Consider the following 27,592-nt stretch of genomic DNA (forward strand, 5'->3'; position numbering starts at 1 on the left):
AGAAGCCTGGATGAGCAAACTGTAGCATATTTTCTTTTAGCTTGCTTTCTAGATTGTGGTTAAGACCTGAGATGTCCCCTCACTCAGGAGAAAGCAGTGACAAACTGTAGCTCATACTCAAAGAGAAAATCAGAAAGCCTATTCCCTGCAGGTAAATCCACTTTGCCAATCATCCAAAACCATAGGAAGTGTAAAACTTTAAAAGGAACATTTTCACTGTTTTTTTCCTGAGGTAAATTACACCACTTCTTCCTGGAAACTGCTGTGGTCTCATCAGATCCACTCCAATACTGAAGGTCAATGGAGAGAGTCAGCAAGCCCTACGTCAGGCCTCAAGCCTTTTCTGCAGGGTGTCATATACTTGCTACACCTCCCCTCCCAATGAAGCTTGTCACCAATCTCACTACAAGCTCTGAAATTCCCCTTTCCTCTCCAATGCTGTATTTTGCCGTTTATCATTTTGCTTTGCCCTCAGGCTTAACAAGCTTTCAGTCCGCAGGCATCTATCCAAGCCAGTATGAATTAGATGTGCACTCTGCTTGTATCCAGATGACATCACCTTCATTCCTTGCGTGCACTCATTTTCTAATTATGTTGAAGTTTTGTTTTACGCCAGCACCATTTTTTTTTTCCTCATAGAAGTTCTCAGTTGGTGCCACCAGGTCCAAAAGGAGCTGAGAATTTCCAGCCCAGAGATGCAGTAGCAGAGATTGAGGTGGGGAAAGCATGACTTTCACTTATTTTCACCTCCCATTCCACTAGAAGTTTCTTTGCTTTTAATTCTCCTCCACATAGCACGTCCCTGACTAATGGTCAGACTGCAATATTTGCAGTCTATAAAATTCTTACTCCATCAAGGCATTACCCAAACGCAAAATTAATTCTAGAGGAAGGGAACACTTCCCTTTGATCTTAACCCTCTCGGTTGGCACCAGTCTGTCCCCAATGTAGCATAATACCCACTGTTCTCCCTGCATCTCAGAAACTCTGACCCTAGAAGCAGCAATGATTACAGGTCTGTCTGTAAATTTTGGAACAAACCTTGATCCCAGAAGGTGTCATCAAACTGGCAAAGCTTCAGATCAAAGTAACAAAAGTAATCATGGGTTGCAGAGTTTGATTTATGAGGAAAGACTAAAAGGCCTAAATATGTATAAGCTTAGCCAAAGGATGACTAAGGGAGAATATGGTGAATGTCTAAAAGTATTTGAAGGGTCTAAACACCATGGGAATAGGGCAGTGTGGGAAGTTGATGTTCATATTTTTCTTTGTATGTGTGATGTTAATTTTTTTTTGCACTATTGTTGGGTCTTTCTTAAACCGTACAGCTTTAAGACCTACAACTCTTCCCAAACAAAGGCAGAGAAAATGCGCTACTATGAAATATTAGATTGATTTATCTTTCTTCTCAGCTATTTGAATATTAATTTGTCTTAACTGAAGCGTTCCCTTGTCTCATTAGTCAAACAAAAGAAGGGAAATTGAAAATTATGTGTAGGGAATAGGGAGGATAATCATCTTGAGGTATGAGAGAAGATGTGTGTGCAAAGCTATGCTTTACAAGGCCAAGAACATTATATCTTTTTTTGGTTTTTTCCTTCCTTTTTTTTTATGACTGGATAAGCTTAAACTATCCAGCTACATTAATGGTGCATCATTGGGCCATTAAATGAATGGCCCAACTTATTAGTAAAAGCAAAATTCATTCCTTTTTTTTTTTTTTACTAGCGTTGGCCTTGTTTACACAGGAAGTCTGGGTGTTTTACGGCATGCTAGTAACCGGTTCTTAATTCCCTTTGTGACAATTTGGCCATATTCAGCCAGTTTAACTCAATCTACTTCTCTGCTCTGCATCAACAGCAACGCTGGACACGCTGAGGAGAATTAAGGTCCCCTTCTGCTCACACTCCGAACTGGCTGCATTTAAGTGAGCTCAGTTTGAAAGCTGCACAGCGCGTAGCTGCACGTTAACATGATGCTACCTGAAAGCCCTGCTAAAAGATAAAGTAAATAGCTTAAAGATGGTTCCTCACTAAAATGACTGCTAAACCAGAGCTCACAGCATCAGAACATCAGCATTTTGTATATATTTGTGAAATTGTCACACCAGAAAGGACTACCACATCATATTGTTCTGATAAAATTGTATTAATCTGAGACTTGTAAAGTCAATAATGCTCAACCTTTTGTTCTGGAGAGCATGTCATGTCAGCTTGCATGACAAATGAGAGAAGGACAGGGAAACTCAAGTTCAGTAAAGTGCTGGTCCCACCAGATGTGTCCATGGGTTGCAGCAGTGACTTTGTGTGGACGAGGAGAGTTGTGTCTCCAGAAGCACAATCTCTCACCTGCACTGACAGCACTGTGAATTACCGAAATGGGGTCAATACATTGGGATCCCACTTTGGGAAGCCTGAAGGTGGCCTGCAGCTTGGGAACTGAATGCTGCTGCTGTAATTCCTCACCTGGACGTTACCGATATGGCACAGTCCTGTGTAGGAAGGGTCCTCACGCCCCACTGTAATTATGCAGCTAGCTCCCCCACAACATACCCATGCACAACAGAAGAATTAAAACACAAATGTTTCTTATTAAGACATACAGAACTAACCAAGGGCTGAGTGAAGCCTCTCTGCTGCAGCACAACCCCTATCATGGAAAACCATCATGCTTTATGAAACACGATAATTAAAATGAGCGGTACAGACAGACGTTAACTTTTGAGTCTCTCAGAACAAAAGTAATTAATTGCACATTCAAATACTTGCTCCTCAGTGTTATCTCAGAAAGAAGTGATGCTTTTCACTGTAAATTAATGAGGCTTGCCTCTGTTTTTCTGTCGTCTGCTGAAAAGTCACTAATCATTCTAAATAGAGTTATAATGTTTATTTAATTCAATGGGATTTCTTTTCCCCAAGAATAATTGTATTTTTAATTAAATTCAGAGATCTTCAAAACTAATACTTAAAAACATGGCATTAGCATGAATAAGTCACAGGAAGCGAAAATTGCAATTAACCTAGAGCCACACTGCAGTAAGCTGTGACCAGGTCATGCTGTACAAGCATGTTTATTCTGTGTCAGTAATTGGATGGGAGTCTTCCTGCGAAAATCTGCTGATGTAGGAAATCCAGGGGATATCATACTTCTCCATAAGTCAATATTGAACCAATGAACCAACACAGTGGATGGCAGGAGGTGATGAGCTGAAGACTAGAAAAATCAAAGCCCTAATCCTAGACGTCATTTAAAACCGCGGGTTTGTTTCTCTTTTCCTTTTTGTTACATTATGTTATAGGAAATGACAGCTGAGTGTTACATTGCCTTTGCCTGAATCCATAGTGAATCTTTCAGCTAGTCACTCTCTGAAGCACTACTGTGCACTCTACTATATAGAGGGTAATTTTAAGTAATTGCCCATTTCAATTAATTTTAGTCCTTGTAACATTTCCAACCTCTGATCCACAAAATCCAGAAGTAAAAGCTACAGGATTTTTTCCAGAGTCTTCAAAATACAAGCCAGTCAAACTAAACTGTGATTTACTGGGAAAGGTTTATCCACAGGTAAGCAAGCATTCATGTAAATAACCAGATCTTAGCTCTTTAGGGTAGTTAATGTAGGGGTTTTGCTGGTGGGACAGTCTTTTCCTGAGTTCAGATTTCGAATGTTAAAAACATCTCAACTGAATACTTTGGAGCAATAATAGCTCCCTCCCTTGTCCAGTTTTTCTCCTCTCCCTCCCATTCCCTTCTCCTGTGCCTCTCAAAGTTAGCGCAAATATTACTTTCAGATGCCCAATCATAATTTTCTGGAAAATTTTCTCTTTGATCTACTGAATTTCAAATCCTCATCCTGCTTCCACAAGGCTTGCACTTTTCCCCCTTCTTTCTGTTGCACTGCTGGGGCTCAGCAGGCTTTGCAGAGGTTTCTTCTAAGCCTACTGCATGGCTAATTATAAAATTGTAATTAGCCATGTGCCACATTCCCAAGGGAGTACTCAATGTTATGCTCATCTACAAAGTAATTAAGCTTCACGCTCAATAAATATTTCAAACTATTAAGTAATTATCTGATAGGGGAGGGAACGTTAAGAAACGGCATGAGTTGCCACCTAATGAACTTCAAAAGGTATCAAAAGATAACTACAGCAACTCCACTGATCAGGGGGATGAGGCAGTGGGTGCTACAACAATTGAGGTTATGCTAGATGAGGGCACTTATTCACAACACTGAACAGTTGTGCAACTTGGAGCACTTGTGTGACTAAGTGTTGGCAGGAGGTGTAGATCCCCATCTCTCCTCTGCTTCCACATAGCAATGTGGGTCCCTGAAAAAGCTCCCAGGAAAAGCAGTGCAGTAGAAGCAGCAAGGAAGGGAGCATGAAACCCTTACCCCTGCTGATGTAGCCCCAAGCATCTATACAAGGCTGCTCAACCTGGGGATATCTCTCATTTGATATCTCAGGGTATCGTGAAACTTCACAGGGAGGCTGCATTCCATTCAGCACTACTACTGTGGGGTAGTTAAATATATAACCTCTTATGAAATATCACAAGGCACAAGCAAAATATTCTGCAGTAGCATTGTATGTTCAGTGTTTTCCTCACCTGTGTAATTATGCCATAAACTGAAAAGATCCAAGTATTTCACTCAGGGGTATCAATATATTACCTGCACAGTGGTACACAGCAGAACATCTCTGAAGATTACTTGTGCCATCATTCTGTCACTCAACTAAATGAGCCTTTTCATACTGACAATTACACAGGTAATCACCTTCAACAGACTGCTGATAAAAATGTTATATAATTAAGAAAATAATTCATAAATAAAACTAAATCAATGAATCCATCATGAATTATGAAAATATGTAGAGGATCTTGAGTTTCAAAAATTTAAGACATTAACTGCAATTTTATCTTAAGAGGTAGATGAATATTAAACTGGAGAATCAAATGAAATTATTTCTTGCATGTTCATGCCCGTTAGCCCTAGCACTTATCTGGATATTTGTCCCAGACTCACAGCTTGGTTTGGTTTCAGGTGGAATGCCTACGGTCTTTAGGTCTGATCCAAAAAAGTATGCCGGAGTAAACATAAAACTTTCCATATTCATTTGCTTTAGGTAGAAACTACCTTAAAGCAGGTTTTCCAGTTTCCCTTAGTTTCTGCTTGAGTGCATCCATAATATGAATTCTCCACATCTAATCCCTGTTCACTCCCACACTGTTTGCACTCTGACAGGAATTAGCTTTTGTACGTATCTTGTAATTTCTAATGTGTATTTTCATTTTACAACGGCTCTTTTTACAAGGGCTTTGAAACTGATGTAGACATCCAGCACTCATCACAACGCAAGCACATGCCTAGAATAAGAAACATCACACAAACATTTTGCAAGTTAAACAGTGTCAAGTTCCACTGAAGTAGGCGAACTGCACTTTTTCACCCCAGGTTATAAGCTTCATTGTGAAGTGAGCCCGTAACCTCAAATTCAGCCCCAAACTACAAACTGCACTTCTCTATGTTAAAATGGACAGCATTCCAGTTTTGCCCTGATTTTCTCCATCTGAGCTCCAGAGGAGCTGGGACACACAACATTATTTGTATGAATGACATCTAGGAGCTGGGACTGTTATAAATTCAGGATCAATCACTGGAAACCAGTCCTAAAATGGTTGCAGCCCAAATGGCTAGGCCCCAGGGTGGTTGTTGAATAAAAACTAGTGGAAAAATGTCATCCCTAAAACAAATCCAGACAAGCAGTTTCAGGAGGAAAAGCATGTTTGAATTAATGTGAGTGCTCTGTTCAAACAAGACCGCACCCATGTTTAAATCTCTCATTTCTGTTTACAAGAGAACAAGGTGGCAGATGAAGGTTTGCTACTTGACATTCCAGAATATTTTTTCCTTAGCAATTGTTTCAGTGTATCCTTGTTAAACAAAGAATGAACAGGCTCAAACAAAAGTGCAATAATATATTTTCTACTGTATTTGATAGGCATGAATGAATAATGCTTTTAACTCTCTGACATTCAAAAGAAAAGCCTAAAGAAACTAAGATGCATTAAGATAAGAAAATCAAATGAAAACACTAAAAGAGGGTTTCCAAATGAATGACTCTAACTATGTTGGCTTTCAAAACTACCAGCCTGTGACCACAAAAGAAATCTTATACTCTCTGATAAAAGCAACTTCAGGGAAAAAAAAAAACCAAACAACTATGCAGCTGGGCATGAACTATCAATTTGGATGTGCAAGCACTGAATCACATTGTTGTGACTGAATAAGAGGCAAACAATATCCAATCTAAGATAAAAGTATCAAGTGCAGGCTTTTAGGAGCTCAAGACCTAAATCATAGAAGGTGTTCAAGGACTTAAAAGAGGTATCAAGATTTTCAAGTGTCCAGAGTCCAACTTCCATTGGAAATAAAAACAAAATGGGTCATGTGGAACACCACTAGGAAAGTAGCAGGTATGTGTATGCAATGTGCTAATGTGTACCATCCAAAAGTGATGTCTTAGTGCCCAGAAACACAGGGCTTAAGTAGTCCAAAACAGGGAAGTTTGCTCCAGGACACCTATATTTTAACCCCTGCATAATAAAATGATCCTTTTGATACAGATGTTCCAAGATAGACCAAATTATGTATTTTTTTGTTTACAAATGCTATTGCAGCAAAGGTAGCTTAGAATGCTACTTTAAATATACGTTATCCAACATAAGATCTAGCAAATAAGAGACCTATGGAGGTCTTCAAAGGAGGGCCAACCTTAAAATTACACCACATCCCTCAAGGCCTTGTCCAGCGAGTTTTGCATGCCTCCAGGGCCAGATATTCAACAGCCTCTTAGGCAACCTGTTCCAATGCATCACCCTCCCAGTGAGGAACTTGTCCCTTATATCTAACTGCAATTTCCCTTCCTGGAACTTGGGACTGTTGCCTGTTGGCCTTTCAGTCCCCTACCTTCACTGAGCCTCACGAAGTCCCTCTTGACCCATTCCTCTAGCCTGGCCAGGTCCCTCTGCTCACCAGAGCATCAACTGCTGTCCTCCCCAGTTTGTGTTATCTGCAGACGTGGTGAGGGTGCAATTTTTTTTCTTCACCCAGACTGTATGACCCAATCCTGTGCTGCTCCTATGTTGCTCTGTTCATTATCTGAATTAACTTGTTCTTCACCATTTCCCGTTACAATAGCTCACAGGAATGCTTGTCTGTTCATCTAATATTAGAATAAATAGCACCGTGGTAGATATAAACTTATAAAAGAATCCCTGGGCCAAATTCTTATCTAGTGTAAATTCCTTGCATTTCTAATCAGCTTGCATGAAATGAAGACCCAGGCTATTCATTCAGAAGTCAGAGTGCCAGTAATGTATTTAAAAATCAGCAGGTCATTTATTATAACTCGCTCTCAATGCTGCATGTATTAGTTCACTGTTGGCATAAAGATCTCCTGGAGGAGCACAAGAACTGGGCTACTTCTGCCTCACTGCTGAGTTAGAACAAGCAAACAAAAACATGCCGAGTGTTTCTACGCTTAGATATATGTGCTTTTGAAGAAAGAATTCCTATTATTTGAATGCATTTATTACCAGTTGAGCCTTCCTAATCTCTAGATACCTCTTGGGCTTAGAAAAACATGCTTTTTACAAGAAAATATTTTTTATAATCCTTAAAATAAATTCCTTACACAACAGTGTAATCTTAAAAATACTCACAATGGGAGCAAAGTTAGGAAAACACTACCACCCATTAAAACCCCACCCTCCTGTGGTCCTCGACCACTAGCTGAGTCCTTCGTTACAGCCTCCCTTAATTTGACCCAAGGAGCTAATACCATTTACTTGAATTCACTTTTCATGACAGCAGCATTCAATACAGGAGACTAAGAGGGAATCAGAGACAAACAACAGTGCCTTTTCCACGACATCTAGGCTGGATCACTCAAAGTTCATAACAAGCTGTTTCACAAACAGGAGCCTGCTTCAAGTCAACTTGCAAGAGGGCTGTTAAATAAAGCTAGCTTATGCAGATTCACTCAACTTACTGCTCTTAAGTAGAATAGGAAACCAGAAACGTGACATGTGAGATATTCTAATCATCTTGGACAGGGTAAGACTGCTTTCAGGTTTGATAGCTGATATAAAACACAACGGTTCCAAGTCTCCTTTCAGTGACACTACCTGTACCCTGCCCACAGCCGTCACACCCAGGAGCTCGTTCTGATTTGTAGCAGCAAGCAAAAGGTGAGGCATCCATCCACAAAACTGATCATAACAAAGCTGGAATATTAGAACATGGATTTCTTTTCTTAAAATACTTCCCAAGATAAATCACTCTACAGTTTGGATAATGCCTGGGCTTAGCAATGCTATCACCTTCACCACTTCTGTAGGCACAATCCAGCCCTTTCAAGAATGACACTTGCTATGCAGGATGAAAACATAAGACCAGCTGGCAACCCATTCTGCTCAGAGAAAGCACTTGCTTCTGAGGGATCTGTGAGCATTGAACCATACCCTCTAGTGAATGTGAAACAGAGCTCAAGAAAAGGTGACGTCTAACCTTAAAACCTGCTTCCCTTATTCCCACTATTGCTTCCCAAAAGCTTGAGGATACCAAAATACACTAAGTGGGTCCTCTACTAACACATGGGATATATATCTAACCCTGGTCTGTTCCTGTGCAAACCTATAAATGTAGTCTTGGGCTCTCTGAGTCCTGGGTCTTGCCCAAGCCTGAAATCTGCTGAATGCACAAGTCAGCAAGCAAGTTACAATCTTTTTCCCCTGCCACAAGAGAAAATAATGATAAATTGCTTTTCTACGCAAAGCCACTTATTTCCAGCAGCTCTGTAATGCAGAAGGAAGGGATGGGAAGGAGGGGAAGACGCTGGCAGGGAAGGCAACCGTTTGTGCCTTTCAACTCTGCATATGGTTTGAATGTGTAGATGAGCTGCTGCCTCTGTTTCTCCAGTAGTTATAATCCTGTTTAAAAACCTACCAATCCCTAATAAATGTAAGATGGACTCCAAAGGAGTGCCTCCTGCAGATATGCACGTTTAACACAGTGCAATGATCAGCAGGATCAGCCCAGTCCCCTTATCGCTTTCCTGGTGCAGGTTTGAAGCAGATCTTGTTTATTGTTCTTTTTGCAAAATCTCTCTGAGATCTTTGAAGTGGTCGGGCTTCTTGAGCCACCAGGCACCGGGCGGCACCTGGTGTGAGGCAGATGGAGCAACCCCTACGTTAAACAAACAGCGGTCCCAGCTGAGGGCAGCGTATGAGTTACGGATAATGGCAGCCAGGACAGGCACCAGTCATCCAAAGCAAACTGCATGTTGTCTTAAAAAAGCAATTTGGAGCTGCATTTGCTATTCAGGCCAGCCTGATGTGTTTAAACAAAGACTCTATTCTTTAATGCACACACATATATGTATATAAATATAAAAGAATCCTTCAGAAGATGTGTTCAGATGAGTATCCCTCCGAAGTCCTGCTCCTTTTTCTGGACTCATTATGCTTTTTATTATTGCTATCATGCCTTGATACACCCCAGGCTTAAAACAGCACACATTTGAGGCTCTTTTTCCTTACAATCAAATCAATACCACTTGCTGGGTCATCAGGCGACAAGCACATTGAAGTATTTAAGAACATAGCACCATTTCCAAAATATACTACATGTATAAGAATTTGGTACTTTTTTCTTTTAAAGAAGGAACTTTCTACTACTTCAGTTTTTCTTCTTTACTTTAAGATTAAAGTTTCTTTTTTCTTTTCTTCTCACATTATCAAGTTAAACATACAATAAATTTATTTAAATATAAATCTTCCTAAAAGTCCAATATTAATCACATAATCACATAACTTTTATTGCTTAACAGTAATTCACACAAAGATATGTTAGTTTAATAATTGAGGTGTGTCTTCATTCAATCCTGTCATTACTCAAAAAAATCAACCTCATGAATTTTGCCTGAACATCAACTTCAGGATTTGGCCTTTGGAAACCAAGCCTTCCTTTATGATAAATTATATCTGCATTTCTCCAGCTTATACTACTACTCTTTGGGAGAGGTGGATGCTACAGCAAATTTGTAACACAGTGATCACGGATCACACAGCTAAAGGATAGGCTGAATAAGACAATAGGCCTGAAACATAGGTTCATGTATTTGCAGGATAAATGGAGCTTTTTTAAAATACTCGGGTTTCTCTAGGTCGGTGTTTTTTATATGAATTAAAAAAACACGAATCCACCTGCCCCATTCTGACTTTCAATATCCTGTATAATCATCCAAAACTAATGGGTTTTGTAAAACACCATTTGGTGAGACATTTGCCAAACTTTTGGCTATTCTTTTTTAGTTAAATTGCCTACATACTACTGTTTTGAAATAAAATATAACAGATACTATTATTCTTTAATTGCTGTTACTTGGGCACTGGAATCTCCAAGATGGTAAACAAACAGGACAAATACTTGCAAAGCCATCAAGTAAATATCATTCCTACCTCCAGCCTGGTCCTGTCCACATCCTTAGGCAATTTCACACGAACTCGGTTTGTTACAATAAGTGTTTTATAAGGATAAATCTGTTAAAAAGACAAGAGCATATGAACTCCAGCTAAATGTGATTCTAATGCGTGGAAATGACAGTGTGGGGAACTACTAATTTAAATGGTACATACTTGCATCTTGATTTGACAAACATTTCACTGTGACAAAAATTAGCAAAATAAAAAAAAAAAAAAAAAGGAACACATGTAACCTTGCTAGGAAGTGCTGAATCTGATTGTTCTTCCAGTGTTGGAAAAGCCCTTCTTACCTTGTATTCTGCAAGAGAATAAGAACAGGTTCACAGTTTAGAATTTATAGGCTTCTTTTGGAGTCACTGCAATGAACATCTGGGCACATCAACAATTCGTTATGCTACTACATTTCTCTCTTCTCAATAGCTGTTGGATAACTGCATGCATAGTAAGCATTTCACCCCCATGCTCTGAATGCCTGTAACACTGCCTATTACCGAGGCAATAGTCCTTGAAGCCAAAGGCTTATTACAGAAAATCCATCTCCTGATGCCATTGGGTTACACAGCAAGTATGTCTGGCAAAATTGGGAATTTCTTTTTACAGGGAGCTTTTGTGCAGAGTTATGTCAGTCTGTCATCCAAAAGTCCTGCCCTTATTGTTCTCTACTGAAAATAGTTAAAATATATGGATTATTAGAGGCATGTCAGTTTGGGAACATATATGAAAACCATTAAGTTAATACAATATTTCAAGATGCCAACATCCTGCACTTGGTCTGACTGCAGTGGGAATATCAATAGTGAAGAAAACATGATCTGGGGGTGTGGAGACAATGACTCCTGGATCTAGACTAGCATTAGTTCGGTCAGTATATGACTATATATGATATGACTACCACAAGGTCATCTATTCACAGTGATGATTAAATGCAACCAGGATAGCTAGTATGTTTTCATAGACCTTTTTATAGTTTGAAATGAAATCAGAGATAAGTCTGCTTTTCAAAATCTGTACTTTAAACTATTCAAACATAGAGACAAAGGTTTGTATCAACACAGAGGCATGAAGTGAAGCATTAGAGTTTCAAAACAAGATTAAGTGTCTTGGAAACAAAATCATACTCTTCCCCATGAATAGATGCATGTGGCTAAATTGTTCAGCTCTTTTGAAAATTCCAACCCAAGTTCCAAATTAAGTTCACAGTCCACTTAAACTGTAATTAAAAAAATGAATGCAAATGAATTCTACTTTTTGAATGCTATACATTTTAACCACACTCTAGCACAAACAAGAAGCACAATGGACTTTTTTTTTTTAAATTAGATATGTCTTGAAGGAGCGATTATCTTAAATTTCCTCCTCTCTTTGATATGAAACCAACACCACAGAGGCTGTTGCCACATACTGAGGACACTGGGATTGACTCAGTCTGGTTGCACCACTTTATGATGCAGGACTTCAGTCAGGCCTTTATGTTCGGTGAGATAAAAGGAAGATTCCCTGTGATAAACATGATTCTGAGCTGGGTCTCTGTCTAGTCATTATTATGTAAGGATCTAGTAACCTTTAGGGCAACATGTTAATGAGCATTCTCAAGGAATAAAACATGAAGTAGAGGGGAAATAATATTGCAATGTACCTTTCATCCCCCAGCTTGCCTCCTGGTCCGTTTCATATTGGCCCATATTTTCAGGCTGAAAGAGAAAAAAAGAAGAAATGTAGCAACAAAATTGCTGCTACCACTTTGCACATTGTCAAGAGAAAAAAGAAGACCAGCTGGTACCACACAATCAAAATACAGATCCTTGTGAGAAAGAGGATAAATTCTCATTTGAACTTGACCAAATTGCTCAAAGCAGGCATCCCAAGTGCTCACAACACCCATCGAGCTATGACTGCAGAGGTGGAGCTCTGCCTGTAGAAGAGGATGGAGCGTCAAGTGAGTGCCTGGGTCCTCGGAGGCACTGCAGGTGCAGTTTGCTGACTACACTGTGAACTTCAATAGACCAGCGAAAGCTGGAGCTTGGATGTCACTCAGAGAGGCAATTCCAGTGTCATATCAATCCACCTCACCCCTAAGCCCTTTGGACATTTTTGAGGTCTGATTCCTCGCAGCTTTCAATGAGGCAGAATGGTGTGAGAAAGCCACCAGCCACCCCTATTTGAAGACCTGGCAGTAAGGTAAGACTGAGCTTGTCACATGCCTTTCCCTGTGATGCTATCATCACAAATCAGTTATGCTGCACTGAAACTTGTCTCATTCTGCTTTATGCTGCTGATGCCACTAAGACCAGGGAAAACTGTGCATATCTGCCATAGCTTTGCTTGACTCACTGTCTTTTTCCTTTGCTGGCAAATGCTATGATGAAAACATGACAGGAGCTCAGAAAAACACTAGTATATGATATTTTTTTCCCCTCCGAGTCTCGCTTTTGCCTGTTAAGGTATCAACGGTGTGCACAGATACGCTCACAATAACCTGCACGGCTCCTCGTTGTTTGGGTTTGGCTTATTTTGTTATATAGCACCGGGATGGCTGATGAAAAATAACAAACCACAAAAGCTGGTATGAAGCTGCAATCCAAACGGAGGACACCCATTCTGAGCCGAGTTTTGGCCTCAAGGATTTGACCATGAGCAACCTTTTCAACCTCTCCTACAGTTTTCGGCTGGGAGGTCGGACCCTTCAGGCGGGACCAATGCTGCCATCTGCTGCTTTCGTACGACATTGCACGGCTTCCGCCCGCCAGCGCGGCCAACTCCACTGCTGACGGGGTTTGCTTTGGCCTCATCCGTGGCCTCATCCCTTCTGATGGCTTTGGTGCACCACCAGGGCAGAGGCTGGGCGCAAGGAGGTCCCTCGCTCGCTTCAGGCTACTGGTAACACTAGGAAAGTTTAATCCTGATCATGGGCTTCTGCAGCTTTCACATACTCCTTTGGAGAAAGGAGGGAATCTGAATGACGTCCTGTCCATGTAATTTAGACACAAATTAATCTTCAAAACGTGAGTGCACGTGCATCTATGTATCGCCAGCATATCACTATTAACCATATCGGGTTTGTACCTAAAAATATAAGCCAGGAACTGAGGACCCACAATGCTAGATGCCTGAGAGAAACCGCAGTGCCAAAGATGCCTGTTTCATAAAGAATTTTAAAAAGTTATAAAAAAAGGATTACAAAAATAATAACTGTCTGACCTGATCAGAATTTTGTTATGCATTTTGCCCTCTAGGCTGCTGCCCACCATTCTGTATTGCTACCTCCCTGCCTTAAAAGTACAATGACTGGTTTGTTGTTTTTGTGGTGTTTTTTGGTTTGGGTTGGGTGGTGTGTTTTTTTTTTATGTGGTTGGACTCTATGATCTCAGAGGTCCCTTCCACCCACTAAGATTCTGTCATTCTGTGTGATTCTGTGTGTATACATATGTACACACACATGCATACTAGAAAAATACAGAACAGATGGTTTAAGAAATGCAATGGATGTGGGCTGCTCCACCTTTGCTCAGAGATCATTACTTGCCTAATTAGGCCTAACCCTCTCTATCATTAATTCAAGCCGTTCTGTGATCTATTACTACATGCAGCCTCTACGTTTCGGATTGCAGTTTGTTTTGGGGCAAGGATCAAGAATCCTAATACTTACGATGCACACAATTAAAAGGAGAAGCCGCTGTCTGTCTTACTCTTGCAGACAGACAAACTGTAATCCAGATAGGGTATGAATACGTCAGACAGGGCTGGCAGCCAAAACACCTTTGAAGTGTTATTACTGTGTAGATTTTCAACTAGGTTACTGAGCTGCCTATTTATGATACACTATTGCTTGGAGAATGCATTTAAATGCACACCTACCTGATGTAAGCCATTCCTTCCATAGCCAGGTAGAGACGCTGATTTAGAATATGGAAATCCTGTAAAAGACATAACATATGGCTATATTTCTTCTAAATATTTTGCAGCCTACTAAATCATAGAATTCAAGAAAACATCCAGAAACAGAAATTACAAGATCAATGTGTACATTCTATTAATGGGACGAAATAGAACTGAGCAATGCTCACCTTTTCTCCACATTTAATGTCCACGAACATGTGTAACAATGTCTATCAATAACAGCATGTCAGGATGCAATCACCTTACCAGCCATGACATGGTGAGAGCTGTGGGACTCGTGTTACAGAAGCCTTATGCAGCTTCCTGATGTAAAGCAAATTTGAGAACTTGTGAAATCTCTGCCCTCCAACTTGGTGTTAAACCATGACTTGAAAATAGGATTAAAAGTACCCTCATTTTAGAGTTACATCACTTCTGATCATGATGTATGTGATCTGGTTTGGTTTTGTTTCTTAAAAAAGAGTGGTTGGTATCCTACTACTTCATAAAAAACACAAAAAATGTTTTGCTTTCATTAGAACTTCTTTTATTGCTTCAAGTGGAAAAAAGCATAAATGAAGATATGGCAATGGATAAAGTAGATCAGTGAGAGTACAAACACTCAAGAGAAAGAAGGTTTTAAGATAGACAAAACTGGCAAAGTGGTGTGACCGTGAAGGAACTAGATTTAATACGGTGATGAAACACTGTGTGTGGTCGCTATGAAACAACCAAAGAGCCTTACTTTTAATATTGAGAACCGACTAAGAAAATTTGGAAGTTCCTTTTGTTGGTGAAAGGACAAAAAGTGTTTCAGATTAGTTTTTGGTTAATAAAAATAATTCTGTATAGAAGTGACAAGCTGAAACAGTTTAAATTAAACAGAAGATGAAAAAACACATGTGTAATAAACATTCTTGATTCCAGTACAGGAAACTTTGATAAATTGATGCAAAGAGTTTCAGAAGTCAGTTAGCTCAAAGAACTGAATGTACAATGCTTCCTTCTGTCAAAAATGTTAGCAATCTGTGTCAAAAAGGGGAATGCAGGAAGAGAATCCAGACCCCACTGGATTAATAAATACCCTAAGGAGATGATTAGGAATAAGCATACAGAAAGAAAAAACAGAAGATGGATCAGCAAAGGGCTCATGATGTTCTGAGATAAAGTGAGAACTGCCAGAAGTCAAGCTGAGTTAAACACTGAAAATTATATTAAAACAAATAGCAAAAGGTTCTCCAGCTATCCAAATAAAAAAGAGAATAAGGAAAGAAGAAATGGGATCACAGGGACTTACGCTATGTCAGTAAACAGCAGAGGTGAAAGGTAACCTAGGCAGGGCTCCAACACTGAAGGAGTGTTTCACCTCTGTTTTTAGGAACAGAAGATAGAGTACCGAGCAAGGAGGGAAAGCTCATGAAATCAGGGTACGCCAATGAATCACAGTCGTGATGGAAACATAATTCAAAGCACTTATGTGCTTCAACAGGGAGCAATAAGAGCCTATCAAATTGCAAGTCCAGTATCTCTTACCACTGGAGAACAGCAACTATGGCTTTTATATTTAAAAGGGGAAAAAGATAATGAGGAACTACCAGTTTGCTTCCAACAGAAAACTGTGAGCATGGAGTGGTGTTGAGTTGAAATAATTTTCATGTTTCCACTAATAATCTGGACACCAAAAATAGTGACGGGCTGATAAACTTCCCTGTCTACACAAAGTTATAAAGTAGGGCCAATATAGAGGAGGATTGGGATACCATAAAGAACGGGCATAACCTTGAACATTAGAGTAATAGAAACAGGTAAAATTTTGTAATTGATGGGAAAAGTAATGCACCTGGGGACTAACAAATACCCCACACTTCTACTATTTAAGCTAAGAGCTCATCATTTGGAAATAACGGGAAAGGAGCTCAATCACAAGATGACCTTGAATTGCTAGTATAAGTGTTAAAAAAAAACCAAAACAAAACAAAAGTTGGAAATGTCTATCCTGATAAATATAAGATATGAAAATAATAGTATTTTCAGACAGTGACAAGAGATCCTGGAGGAGTCCTTTGTGCTGTTTGTGTTCATCAGTGTTCAAGTGGGTTAAATTAACTCCAACAGACCAGTGGCCTACAAGATAAATGGGGCAATGAAAGCCCAGGAAAGAAGGGTTGATAAACTTACTTAAGCTAGTAAAATGAAGATGATCCCTAAAAACAAGAAATGTTTTAGAAAGATAATAAACCAGCATCTAAGGAGTGGTTTAAACCACGAGCAGAACTTTTGTTTTCAGCCCCACAGTGGGTTTCCATGTCTGGTACGGGGATGTAGTTACCAATACTGAATTAGATGGATCACTTCACTATTCCAGTTTGGAAAATAGAAACTTATCATTGCCTGTTACTGGAACAGTAGCAACATCAGAGGGCAAAGAGCATAATATCTGTAAGACAGAATGAATGTATCTGCAACAAAACTACTATCTCTGCTCCTGCCTGGAAAAAGGTGCTGGTGCTGATCATCAGCGCTGAGTTCCATTCCTCGGCCTGTTGGCTACGGAGAAGATGGGTGAGACAGCTTGGTTCTGCTGCCACATGGTGCTATGCAGTTACCACGGCAAAAAGCACTAAGGTAAAGACCAGTTTGAAAACAAACCCAATTGAGTTTAGCAGGCAGCAGCCGAGGAGCTGCCAGGACTGAGCCACACCGACGGGCACAAGCGACATCGTGTGGCTGGCTGGAAAAAATCCAAGAGACAAGTAAAGCTGCAGCAGTCCCAAATGAGCTAGCAAGACCCACTGGCTCCACTGGGAACTCCACTTAGCTTCTGTTTCCCACGAACTCAGTTGCAAAGTTAAACACGTTCTATTTTGCCGCTTCTTTTCTTTTCTTTTTGAATATAAACTTAAAACAGAACATTGAAAGCCAACAACCACATACTGCTCATTATCACATCCAACTGCAGTCATACCATTATAGTAAATTTTCTGGAGTAACTGGCCAAGATAAAGCCATCTTTCCTTCTATGTAGGCACTATCTGAATAACAACTGCTCTCTGCATGGATACGGTTCCTGCTTTTTCCAGTATGACACTCAGTCTAACCTGGATTTTCTGAGCTTGCCCCTCAGCACACCAGGGACACATGAACAGCAAGGCTTACACACCTTGCTAGATGTCCGCTTTCTTAAATATGTGACACTTAAAATCATTAATTATGGTAAATTATTAACTATTAAGCATCTACATATACAGGAGCAAGACACATTTACACAGGTGGATATAAGGAGATCCACTCTAGATGCCTGCTAATTTCACAAGCCTCATACCGATTTGCTTTGTTGTTGGAAGGATTCTTCTGGGCACATAGCTAATGTATGTGTCTAAACATCTTCAAGAGCAGAATAACCCTTCTCTGGTTTGCTCAGAGGCCGGACAGATGAACACAGGGCTGTTTGCACAGTACATTTGGACACATCACCAGAGATTCGCACTGTGATGGCTGCTAACCCCCTCTACTCTGCATGGAACCTCTTGGCACCAAACTTGTACCTGAAAAGCTTATTTTCTCTGATACTCGCTGACTAAGCCAGAGAGATGGGGCTGAATGTCAGAGTTCTCAACTATCAGTGCAAGAGGCAGAGAAGCTAAGCTCCCACGGCCAACACAACCTGTGACAAATATTTGGAACTAAATAGGGACTGAGTAAAGAAGGAATTTCTAAGGATGTTCATAGGTATTAAAACAGTCAGGTGACTGAATACAATCATAAAGAAAGGCAGGGAAAAAAGTGTAAACATCAGGAAAAGAAAACTTCTTCAATGTCATTTCTGTGTAGTTGCTAACTGGGGAACAGGGCCAACTTTCACCAGGGACAGAGAAACACTGACAAAAGCAATGGAAAATGAATTACGCAACCTATATCGCATTGGTACAGAGGTGATATTGACCCTGACAGAGGCTGAACCATCTTCTGCATTTCTAGTTTTAATAGCTGCACATTCCCAAAATAATGAAAAAAACATAAAAGAAATGCTAGTATAGAAGAGTGACAGGCATAGCAACATTCTCATGAAAAAAATTGACACCGTATGTTGTTCCTGTATTACACAGTTCTTGGTCTGCAACATTCTTCTCCCTACTTAAAATTTGCACGCAAGGAGTATTCTCACAATACATATGTAGAAAAGCATCAGGTCAACTCCAGAAAGCTCCCAAACACACGACGTGCACATTATAATGAAGGTTTAGGTGTTCATTTCTGGACAAAGACTTGTACATGTTAGGTGTGTGAGGTGGTCAGACTTAGTTTCCCCTGCACAGAGAACTGTACAGTACACATCGTGAAACGTATGCAAGTGAGGACTAAGGAATCAAATCCTTTCAAATTAGACCAGCGAGACTGATGATTGAAAATAACTGTTCCTCTTTATCTTGTTACAGCCTTGTGACAGACTTTGTAGCATCTGTTTTTCCTCTTCCTTGCATAGCTAAGCCATAATTTCCTTAATATGAGTTGATGGAGCCAGCTATCACATTACCAAAATGCCCACAAGACTGACATCCTAGCTCTGCCGCCAGACATGCCTCGCATTGGATGGATTCTTTTGGAAAACTGCTTCCCCAACTTGTTTACCCTAGATGACCTGCCACTGCTGCATGGTGTAAAGTGGAGGAGGGAGGGAGAGAAATGGCCCAGTTATCTGTTAAAATTAATTTAAGCTATTTTTTTGTCATTTATGTAATCTAAAAGTCAAAGTGAGACTCAATTATGATGATCATTTCCTTCACCTCCTGCCTTGCTGAAATGTGGAGTGAGAAATGTGTAGAACACGCTTTTGGTATTGACAGCAAACATGGACATACGGTCTTCAGACCAGTATTTAGCAACAAAATTATCCCATTATTCCACCTTGTTACTCAATGGCTTATATCTCTGGAAGATTTCTATGAACTTAAAGGTATGATTGTGATACTAAAAAAATGCTTATTCTAAATTCATCTTTGGAGCAAAATGTTCTTTACACTTCGTCATGATACCGAAGAAATGGCTCTACTAATATTCAAACCCCATAGTTTGTATGAAGGAGTAATTAGCACAAATCAACCATCTTCCTGATACTACCATCCTGTCTACTGAGTCCAGGTAGCAGTACTCACGGGAGTAGCCAGCAGTCGTGCCCTCCTGCGCTCTCGTGAAGTTTTCTCTGTCGCTTCCGGCAGTAAGAGACAGGGATCGGGTGTCTGAATCCGGGGAATTAGTTCTGGTGTCCATATCCCCTTTCAGAATAAGCCAACTGGTCTTTAGCTGGAGAGAGAAAAAGCCCATTATAGGATTCAGGATTTAATATCTGAATGCAGTTCTCCTACTTCACCTGTCTGGGAAGTCTCATGAACTGATTGTATATTTATGCTCATTGCAACTTGTACCACGCTTTATCAAATGATAAAAGTTGACTGTATCATGGGACTCCCTGTTAGATGCCACAGCTACCAAAACACTTTTAACTTTCAGCTGGGCAGAGGATAGTTTGTCTGTTAATTAAGCTGCCCACTGCACACCACTTTAGAAAATGCACTATGCAGTTTTCTTATAATTAATCTTCTGCTTTTTCTTTTATGTTAATATGCACCCGAACTAAAAGTCCCTAGGCTTAGCTGAATCACCAATGTATATATTGAGACTGAGTGAAAATCCATGAGTTTATTGCTCTTAATCTCAATACCCCTATTCCTTTCTTTACTGTAGAATGTAGATTCTAAACGCCCTGTGTCAGAGATTAAACCTTTCTATATCTTCTTTCAAAACCTAGAAGTAGTAATGATTATGTTATATGAAAGAATACCTTTAAGTAGGAACATGTTTTAAAAAACAGTTGCTTCAAGAAAGATCAATAAACTACTCCCTTTGTTCTTTCTGATCATTACCTTCTTACTGTCCTGATCCAAACTTCCATCCTCCCCTTCTGATCTTCTTGCAGCTGGAAGATTAATTTTAAAAATTAGAACAGATTACATCTTTTATTTCTGTCTTCTGTTTTGACTGTGGTTTTGTTCCAAATATTTTTAAGAGCAAAAAAAGAAACAATTTAAAAAACCCAAAACAGCTGGGCAGAAAATTCCATGTGTAGAGCTATAGTTTAACAGAATTACTTAAAACCATTTTGAAATTATTACAGTAATACTCATCCTTCAGGCACACAGTGAATTCAGACAATTTATTCTTGCTGGACTTTGAACCTATCTTTTTAGGAAGAAACTATGTTTAGCGAATGATTGGTGGGAAAAAACCTACAGCATAACTGGGGGACAGATTTATATGGTCACTGCACACAGGAGCAAGTCATTTCCCAATTGTTCTGTGTTACCTTGACCAGGAAAGTACATATGGTTACATAGATATTTTGTGGTCTGCACACCTGGGCCTCCTACCTTCCCAAAAAGGATAGGCAATGATGGTAAAGAAGATAGGAACAAATTTGGTGTTACCTCTTCATGAAATCTGTGAGAGGCTATGTCAGACTCTAAAATTCACAACTCTGTGACCAACCACTTTTCTGACTATATTGCTCTGTCAAAAAGTATTTTAATAAAAAAATATTGCTGATATTTTCCTTTTGGTTTACTTTCTTGTAACTTTCCAACTCAAAACTGAAAACCTAAAAGCCATTCATTAGATAGTTCCCAACTATCAAATGCGGTTTTCCTTGTCTTTTATGTTCCAGGCACTGAGTTACACCTCAGAATCTTACAGAAATATTTTGTGCCAAATTTCATACCATTTCAGATAGCTTCCCAAAATTTGAGTCCTACTTGCTTTTCTCTCACTCTATGTTGTTTGGGGGAGAGTATAATGGTACAAAACTAGAATAATGCAATGATCTAGCTTGATTTTAAGTCCATGAGAAGTCATCATAACAAGAGGGTTGTCTGCGATGCCTGAGTATAAAGGCAACACAAGAGCCCCAGGCAACACAATGCAGCCAGAAAACATTTATTAATAATAAAAATAGTATGATTATCCTGGTTTGAAGTAAACAGAACCAACTTTCTGTTTAGTAATTTTACATCTTAGCTAGGATTCTTCTAACTCTCTGAGATTAATGGAATATTGTGGAGAAAACTGCTCGTTCTTAACAAAAGTTGGGGCTCAGATTAGACTCTCAGAGACAGAGGTGAGGAGGAGATCAAGTTGCACCATCAGAAGTGCTGCAACACTCCCAGCAAGTTGGGAAGAACTCTGCCCTCTCCCTTCCCCCAGGCAGCATATTTGCAGAGGACCTGCCCTGCATCTAAACAACACGGGCAAAAGGCCACTGCTATTAGCACTGCAGTGCTACTCGGGCTTATTTTCTGGTGCCATTACACAGCTCACACGCAGAGGTTTTGTTGAGGAGGTGATACTTAAAAAATGACAAATTGCAATAAGGAAAAAAATCTATGGGTTAGAGGTGAAAACCTGTAACTGTAGAGGTGTTTTTTTCTCTCTATTTAATGTGGCAAAACAAATCTGGGTCATAAAATAAAAACAGCATTATGAAAAAGCTCAAGGTTTTTACAGTTAGCTGCATCCTGACAAGGGCATTTTCCCAAGAGGGTAAGCTGCTTCTCTGAGAAATAAATAGAAAGAAATATCCATGTATGACTGATGAAGAATAAAGTCCCTACACTGCAAGAAAGATTTAAACTTGGTTCACTGATATTTCGGGAGCATACCCTAAACCACCAGTCAACAAGTTGTTCCAGGTTATATGTATGGATCTTACTCTCACTAAATCAGAAATTCATATAGAGGTTCTGATACATTTTTAGAAATTGTTTTGGTTTCAAGGTGTTATGTTTTCAGAGGAAAAAAAACAAGTTTAATCCAAAGTGTTGCTCACAGATTTCAAATGTTCCATGGGATCTTGAGAGCATCTGTTTTCAAAATAGTTAAACACCAAGGTTTCATACAGAGAAGAAGTACAATGAAAACCAATGGGGGCCGTGAAGGCTGGCCCCTCCCAAGTTTCTGAGAGTGCTTTTACAACACATGGTTGGCAGATAAATCCAAGTGGCCTGAATTTCACCAGTGCTAAGCATTAGCTTCATTGCTACAAGGGATACTCAGTTCTGCTGTGAACCCCAATGTTTCACATGGTTAAGTGCTAATATTGCTGAATAGCAAACCTCTTCATTTTTTTTTTTAACTTTGAACTATGTTCAAATATTTCTGAAACATGAACACACACAAAAGAACAACTACACAGGCTCCTGCATGCTTCAATTTCTGACCCCAGCTCTCAGCCTGATCTCTACATGTCCCATTCTTCCACCACCTTTTTTTCATTCTGAAGTTGGGTGTTTATAATAGAAACACAGAAGCTGTAGCTACAGCAAATCTGTCGGGCACTGCTGTAATTGAAACCTTTTAAAGCCAAATGTTCTGGAAGAGCTTCTTGCACTTTTTGTTTTAAAGAACATTTTTGTGCTTGTTTGTTCAAACTTGGGCTCTTCAACGAAGGAATGTTCTCTGGCTCCTTTTCATCATGTACCAATTCAGTGTCCTGTTAGTTTGAGCAGCTGAATCATCAGATGCTCATGTTCATGCTTTAGCCAAGAGTTCTTCCAGAATAAAAGGTAAATTGTATTTATTTTTTCATGTATTTTTTTATTGGAAGGAAAGTTTATTGATTCTTTTTTTGTTTTGAGTTAGAGTAAATCATGCTTTGCTCTTCAGTAGAAAAATGAGCATGTATTTTCAACATAAGTTTTCAGAACATCTATAATCTATAAAAGAAAGTTTAAAACGTATATTCTTATTAACCCATAGAGATTTCTGTCTTGATAATTTAATTCTCTGCTCACTCCAGTGATTACAAGGAACAACTCCATAGAGCAGTGCAAAATTGACAGAAACCAGCCTTCAACTGCATATCTGAAGGATGGAAAATTGATATAAAAATGCCTGGCCTGGAACAAAAAAAAAAAAGTGTCTGCTTAGAATCATCTTTGCAAACCAAAAATATCTGTTATGTTAAATGGCACAGCCAAGATACAGGACATTAGAGCCATATCATCAGCTTGTGTAAATCACTGAAGCTATGCTGATTTGCACCAGATGATTGTAACTTCGCATTTGCTCATGATCTTTCCAAACACCATTGTAACACTCAACTTTTTCCTTTGACAGTAGCTTTTTTCGCTCAGCCTGAGTAGTCACCTCAAATGATTTGTGTATCTAAAGACAAGTAGGAATTAGAGAGCTTGGGCAGACTATAAGGCTGGCAGATTACATTAAATCAAGCACTAAACCAAACAGATACAATCTTTTTGCCTTAGGGGTAACATTAGCTTGTCCAAGATTAGGATATTGTGAGCTGAAAATGTATATCAAAGACTAACACCTAAAGTGCACTGAAACGTCAGTGAGCCTGACTTTGCTCAAAACTGTACCCAGAAAAACCAGAGAGGTTACCTAAATCTGGATGATTTGCCTGGGCAGTTACTTTAGCATGAAGCACCAGTTACCGTGAGCATGTACAGGCTGACTCACTCAGTTGGGAGACATCAGCTGACAATTTTCTTTCTCCTACTCTTGTCTCAGATCCAAACTAGAACTTCATCCAAAACAGAAATAACTGCCATTTTCCATGAAAGATAGTAAAAAATGAAAACTACAGAGGATAATTTTAAGAACTAGGCAAATTGGGTATTTTAAAATCAGTTAAAGCCCCCTGTTACCACAACTAAAGATAGTAAAAAATGAGAACTATCTAGAAGGATAGTTTTAAAAACTAGGCGAATTGGGCATTTAAAAATCAGTTAAAGCCCCCTGTTACCACAACAGAAGAATACGTGAAATGTATTTTCCTTGTTCTGACCATGAAGCCAGTGATGTATCTGCAGTTCCTTTACCTTTCACTCACAGAAAGGTTTCATCTATCAGCTAACGCTGAAGTGTGGGAGAACAGACACACGGAGCTTTCTCACTCTCACATACAACATGGGAGGTCACCTCGGTGCGGATCGTGCTGCAGAAGGTGACAGGATGGGAGGGGTTGCTCCAACAGAGACACTGGTCACAGGCACAGACTAGACCTTCCCTTGCCATGAAGAGCGGCATAGCTTTGCTCTTCCATCTGCATCCCCAAAGACACAAGCCTGCATCCCCAAAGTGCCATAGCTACTGCTCACTGTGTGATAAACACCTCTCATGTCTATTTTATTCCCTCATTCATTCCCAAGAAGGGGAGTAATCATTCTTAAAATCCCTCCCCTTTTTTTTTGTTTGGGGCAGATTTATATGATCTATTTTATTTTCTTTTTTGTCCTATACTCCTGAGTACAGGAGTACCACAGTCATGACTCTTACTCAGAAGTGTAATTCTGCACTTTTTAGGCATCCTGTTGCAGCAGAATCCATACACATTTGATTCAAAGCTTAATAACGGAATTCAGTTTAGAAAAATGAATTCTGTATGTCTGTATCATAAACCAAGATCATTGCCAAACACCACTGAGAATGCAGTAGGAACTGACAACAATATGGAAATTCCATTGATGTTAATCAGTGAAATATACAGCAAAAATAATAATAGAAGAATGCAGACTTTATATTGCCTTTTTTTTTTTTTTTTTTTTACATTTTCTAGAGTCTTAAGTCAAATCCTCAGTGGTACAAAACATTGCATATTTCTTGCTGTTGTTTAGAAACTCAGACAGCAATCTTGTTGCTGAGTTTACCACTTTTTCCAATCAAATCTTGCCAGTATTATCAGAAACTGAATCTGTTCCTCACTGCCATAGTTTGATTACATTTTTTCCTGATATTTTACATCTTGAAGAATTTCAGATGAAAAGTAGGTATTTCATATACATCACTTATCAATGAACTTTTTTTTCCCCAGCAATGTAGCAGTCAGAATTATTTACAAAACACTAGATACTCCAAGACATGGTCTGAAAAGAGAAGAAAAACCTCCCACATTTACATTTTAGGTCATTCCATATATAAGAATATTGCTTTAAAGTTATTATCAGCTCTGAATTACCAAGACGAATCAAAATATCATTATCCCAGTTTTAGAGAACTTACTGAACCCTTGGATATAATGCTATTTAATTTCCATGTTAATTTTTTCCTTTTCTATTTGAGACTGTGGGGGCATAATGAAATGTGAAGACTAATTCACTAATTCAGAAGTCAACAGGCATTTCTTTACAAGGACACGTAGAGAAAACTGCAACAGAGAAAAGCAGACTGTACCATGCTGTTTGTAGATAGGAGGTTTCCTATAGATGTTATCTTTTACGCCAGTGTCTGAGGAAAAGGAAAGAGAAAGGAAAGAATAAAAGAGTAAGCAAGCAGTTCAGACCATGCTGCTCTTGTCTCCTCTCAACAACACTAAAAATGCAAACACTTCAGCAAAGACTATGCATTCATTCAGTGGCTTGTCATTCACTCGTTATTACAACAGAATGAAGCCTTACCCATCATCTTTATATATTTATAACACTGGCTATACCTACCACTGCAGCATAATCCTAAGTCCCTCAAAATGCTTTGAGACAACTTGAATGGAATCCATTTGCTGAAATGTTGGTGGTTACATCTGCACTACCAATGCATACTTCACAGACAATGAAGAGAAAGTGGCTACACTTGTCACTGCTTAAAATAAAATCCATATACAGGTACAACAGACAATAGTAATCACGCTTGAAAAGGGACTTTTTCCATTAATTATGAAGAAAGTGTACATGTTTCGATATAGATGTTTATACTGGAAATGTCCAATATTCTTACAGGAAATTCTACAGTTTGTCTATATTTTGAATTTTATAGCTAACCTGGCCTTCTAAGAGTTTTTTTTTAAAGCCCCCAGAGCCACAGTCCAGGGTTCCCATATCATGTTGTACAGACAACAGATTTACTTAGTACTACAGACTTGAGCAGATACAATTCCCCATTACTGTCTGTTTACAGAAAGTTAACCCCAGAAGCTAAACTTAAATAAACTATTCCATTGAGTAAGTAGATGTGCTTAGCAGTCAAAAAGCTAAACACTGTCGACATAAATTTAATGTGGTTGTTGACTGAATGTGAACTTGAAAACAGTACAGTATATACACAAAGACACAACCACAGTGAGCGTCCCAGAGGTCTAAAGTCTTCCAGCTATTTTTAAAGTCTATGCTGATATGACTCTTTAATTCAGAGAGTAGATGGATAAGGAAAAAAACAAAATCAAAACCCCTTCAGCCTTCCCTCCTGCACACAAATTCAACTGACCTATGAAGCCATGGCACTATACATAATTTTATCTCCGTAGGCTTAATAACATTTGTCACTGTCTTCCTCCTCTAATGTATTTTCTACATACGTAAGCACACAGGTCTCTAACTCTTTCATTTCTGACACTAAGTTTAACAGATTTTCACTTATCAAACATTTTCTTCTCCTGCAGTTCAAAGTTCACAAATCAATGCAAAAAAAAGAAATAAAATTACATTCAGAAGAGAATAAACAGGTGCCAGCAATCGAAGATCAAAAGCTAAGCAGTGAATGCCTACCTGGAATATGGAAATGCCTAGGAGCCTGCTGATAGACAGAAGGTGAAGATTTGCTGTCTGAGTACATGGATAAGCTTGGAGTGCTCCGACCACTTTCACTGCCTCCAAGGGGAAGAGCAAAGAAAGCAGATAAAAGAAAAAATGGAAAGCAAAGTAGAGTATTTCAAGCATAAAAGCTTGTTCAGAATGACTTGCTAATCCAACATTTTTAAATATATGGTTTTTGTAAAACCCATTATTTTTCAACACACTGTAATTGGCTCCGTCTCCAAACATCAGTAATGAACATCTGATATATCGGATTAAACTGCCCCACTTTTAAACTAACACCTCTCTTTTAACAATGAAGAAAATGAAAAAAATAAAAGGCTAAGAACATCCAAAATCTTGTAACGTGTCTTGCATAGCCTTAACTGAATAATCTGTCAATCAAGTTTTTGAAAAGTTTAACGCTATGGCCCATAGTCTGCCCCAAAACCAGGAATGAAATCATTCAGTAGTGTTTAAATTATGTCAAAGCAGGACTAGGCCAAAAACCGGATGTTATGGTTAAGTCAAATATTGCTGCATACACTAGCGACAAAAAAGATGTTGAAATTTGGTTCTTAATTGCAAACTTT

At 39.2% G+C, this 27,592-nt stretch overlaps 1 protein-coding gene across 10 annotated transcripts in view; it reads right to left on the reverse strand.

The window, feature by feature from the left end:
- The window catches only part of ABLIM2 (actin binding LIM protein family member 2), a 110,473-nt gene that overhangs the window by 3,990 nt on the left and 78,891 nt on the right, over positions 1-27,592 (reverse strand). For 4 of the 10 annotated variants that reach the window (XM_014935953.1, XM_014966837.1, XM_014966834.1 and 1 more), the window contains 8 exons: positions 26,973-27,074; positions 25,666-25,719; positions 20,346-20,398; positions 19,578-19,725; positions 14,404-14,462; positions 12,185-12,239; positions 10,782-10,846; positions 10,525-10,605 (listed from right to left, as the gene is read on the reverse strand). In XM_014935953.1, coding sequence (XP_014791439.1) covers positions 10,525-10,605; positions 10,782-10,846; positions 12,185-12,239; positions 14,404-14,462; positions 19,578-19,725; positions 20,346-20,398; positions 25,666-25,719; positions 26,973-27,074 — 617 coding nt within the window. The remainder of the gene's footprint in view (positions 1-10,524; positions 10,606-10,781; positions 10,847-12,184; positions 12,240-14,403; positions 14,463-19,577; positions 19,726-20,345; positions 20,399-25,665; positions 25,720-26,972; positions 27,075-27,592) is intronic. The other 6 variants (XM_014935955.1, XM_014935954.1, XM_014966835.1 and 3 more) reach the window with 3 other exon arrangements.

Source organism: Calidris pugnax, unplaced genomic scaffold (assembly GCF_001431845.1).
Source record: "Calidris pugnax isolate Ruff unplaced genomic scaffold, ASM143184v1 scaffold14, whole genome shotgun sequence".
Lineage (NCBI taxonomy): Eukaryota > Metazoa > Chordata > Aves > Charadriiformes > Scolopacidae > Calidris > Calidris pugnax.